The sequence below is a fragment of the Mandrillus leucophaeus genome, unplaced genomic scaffold, assembly GCF_000951045.1.
Source record: "Mandrillus leucophaeus isolate KB7577 unplaced genomic scaffold, Mleu.le_1.0 Scaffold114, whole genome shotgun sequence".
Lineage (NCBI taxonomy): Eukaryota > Metazoa > Chordata > Mammalia > Primates > Cercopithecidae > Mandrillus > Mandrillus leucophaeus.
Window position 1 is genome coordinate 3,731,046 of NW_012099654.1, and position 2,431 is coordinate 3,733,476.

At 39.8% G+C, this 2,431-nt stretch overlaps 1 protein-coding gene across 1 annotated transcript; it reads right to left on the minus strand.

Moving 5' to 3' along the window:
- Positions 1-179: 179 nt before the first annotated feature.
- Positions 180-1,675, minus strand: LOC105551668 (zinc finger protein 701-like). The gene is made up of 2 exons (XM_011997011.1): positions 945-1,675; positions 180-851 (listed from the first exon to the last, which is right to left on the minus strand). Exons 1-2 carry the CDS (start codon positions 1,563-1,565, stop codon positions 180-182), a joined length of 1,293 nt encoding a protein of 430 aa, XP_011852401.1. The 5' UTR covers positions 1,566-1,675.
- Positions 1,676-2,431: the final 756 nt, after the last annotated feature.

Below are 2,431 nucleotides of genomic sequence, written 5' to 3' on the forward strand. Positions count from 1 at the left end.
AAAAAAAAAAAAAAAAAAGAGAGATCACCAATGAACTGCAAGGTATGAACGATGTCTGAAAAATATGCCACGTTTATTACACTTGTAAGACCTCTCTTCATTATGGATTCTCCAGTGTTTTGCAATGGTTGTAGCGTTACTGAAGACTTTGTGACAATCATTACATTAGTAAAGTTTCCCTACACCATGGATTGCTTGATGGTGAGTAAGTGTTGACTGCCCATTAAAGGCTTTGCCATACTTATTACACTTGTACAGTTCCTCTCCAGTGTGAATTCCAGTATGTTGTACCAGGTGTGAATCACACCCAAAATCCTTGTCACAAACCTTACATTTCTATGGTTTCTCTCCAGTATGAACTCTCCTATGTATTTCAAGAAGTGGTTTGAAATTGAAAACCTTGTCACATTCTTCACATTTGTAAGGTTTCTTTCCAGTATGAAGTCTATGATGACATGCAAAGTTTGATTGTTGCCTAAAAACCTCGCCATATTAATACACTTGAAAGATTTCTTTCCAGTATGAAGACTATGATGACATTCAAGGTTTGATTTTCTATTAAAAACCTTGCCACATTCATTACACTTGTAAGGTTTCTTTACAGTATGAAGTCTATGATGACATGCAAGGTTTGATTTGTAATTAAAAACCTTGCCACATTCATTACACTTGCAAGGTTTCTCTCCAGTATGAATTGCCTTGTGAACTAAGAGGGCTGAATTGTGACCAAAGGTCTTGCCACACTCATTACACTTGTAAGGTTTCTCACCAGTGTGACATCTATGGCATGCAAGGTATTGCTTCTGATTAAAGACCTTGCCACATACATTACATTTATATTGTTTCCTCTCCTAAATGGATTTTCTGATGTTTTTTAAGAGTGAGCTACAATTGAAGGCTTTGCCACGCTCATTACATTGGAAAGATTTTTCTCTCATGTGTACTTCCCATTTTTTTGTAAGTAATGAAGAATGGAGGGAATTATTCCCATACTTATTTGAAATACGGGTTTGGGGCCTACAAGAAATTCTTTGGGATGCTGCAACTGAGAAAGCATCGTTGATAGACTTCTCAACTTGATTACCAATTTTCCCTTTGGGCTGAAATAGGTGCAGTTCAGTCAGATGCAAATGAAAGCTTGATCCAAGCTGATCTTTAATAAGCTTGTTTCCAGCATGCCTTTGATCATATCGGCCTGTACTACCCGTCAACATTTTTATTTCTGTCATGGGTGCTTCATGGCCATTTCTTTTGTCTTCTTGCCACTGAAACACAAAATCATGAATATCTTTCTCAATTTCCTGAAAGCAAAAATCTCCAATGTGATGACTTGCATGTCTTTGCAGTGTGCCTGTGTAGAGCACTTCTGTGTTGCCTTGCTCTGTTGATGACAACTTCTTTATCATGCATTTGGAAGAGATATCCAGGGAGATCAGGTTCCTATAATTCTCCAACATCACGTCTCTGTATAAAGTCCTCTGAGCAGGGTTCAGGCATTTCCACTCCTCCTGAGAGAATTCTATGGCCACATCCCTGAATGTCAATAGACCCTGAGGAAGAGCCATCCCTGACCCCTTTGCTTTCCTCTTCCTCTTCCGGGTTTCTTCCTCATTTACCAAGAGTCTTTAGAAGTCAGTCCACTGCAGTGTGACCTTCACTCCACGGGATTCACTTCCTGGTCCAATTTAACTTTAATCTTTACATGCTTTGTATTTTTAATGAAGAAAATGAGGAATTATTATTATTATTATTTTTGATATAGAGTCTCACTCTGTCACTCAGGCTGCAGTGCAGTGGTGTGATCTCTACTCACTGCAATTTCTACCTCTCAGTTTCAAGCAATTCCTGTGCCTCGGCCTCTCGAGTAGCTGAGACTACAGGCATGTGCTATCATGCCCAGCTAAGTTTTGCACTTTTAGTAGAGAGATGGGGTTTCGCCATGTTGGCCAGGCTGGTCTTGAACTCCTGACCTCAAGTGATCTGCCCACTTTGGCCTCCCAAAGTGCTGGGATTACGGGTCTGAGCCACTATGCCCAGCCTGAAAGTGAGGAATTTAGAATAAGCTCTGACTCCTGTAGAACCATAGTACCTTAAATCCTAAAGATGAAAACTCAAAGAGTAGAAATAATAATAAATTATCCTGATTCTTGTGATTTAGGTTTTTGTGTGTCACTTGCTTGGGCAGTTAACCCATCATCTTCAAGAAAACTGATAGCAAATGTCCATATAATGTTGAAGGTCTAAACCCTGAAACAAATGAAAAACAAACAGCAATGACAATGAACCTGGCATCAAGAAAGATGCTGGGCCCAGTGAGATGGCTCATGCCTGTAATCCCAGCACTTTGGGAGACTGAGACAGGAGGATTGCTTGAGCCCAGGAGTTTCAGATCAACCTGTGCTACATGGCAAAATCTCAAATCTAAAATAGT

Coding starts and splice junctions, on each gene's coding strand:
- LOC105551668 (XM_011997011.1), bottom strand. CDS start 1,565: ATGGCTCTTCCTCAGGGTCTATTGACATTCAGGGATGTGGCCATAGAA. Junction 852..944: donor TACTTACAAAAAAATGGGAA/GTACACATGAGA, acceptor AAATCCATTTAG/GAGAGGAAACAATATAAATG.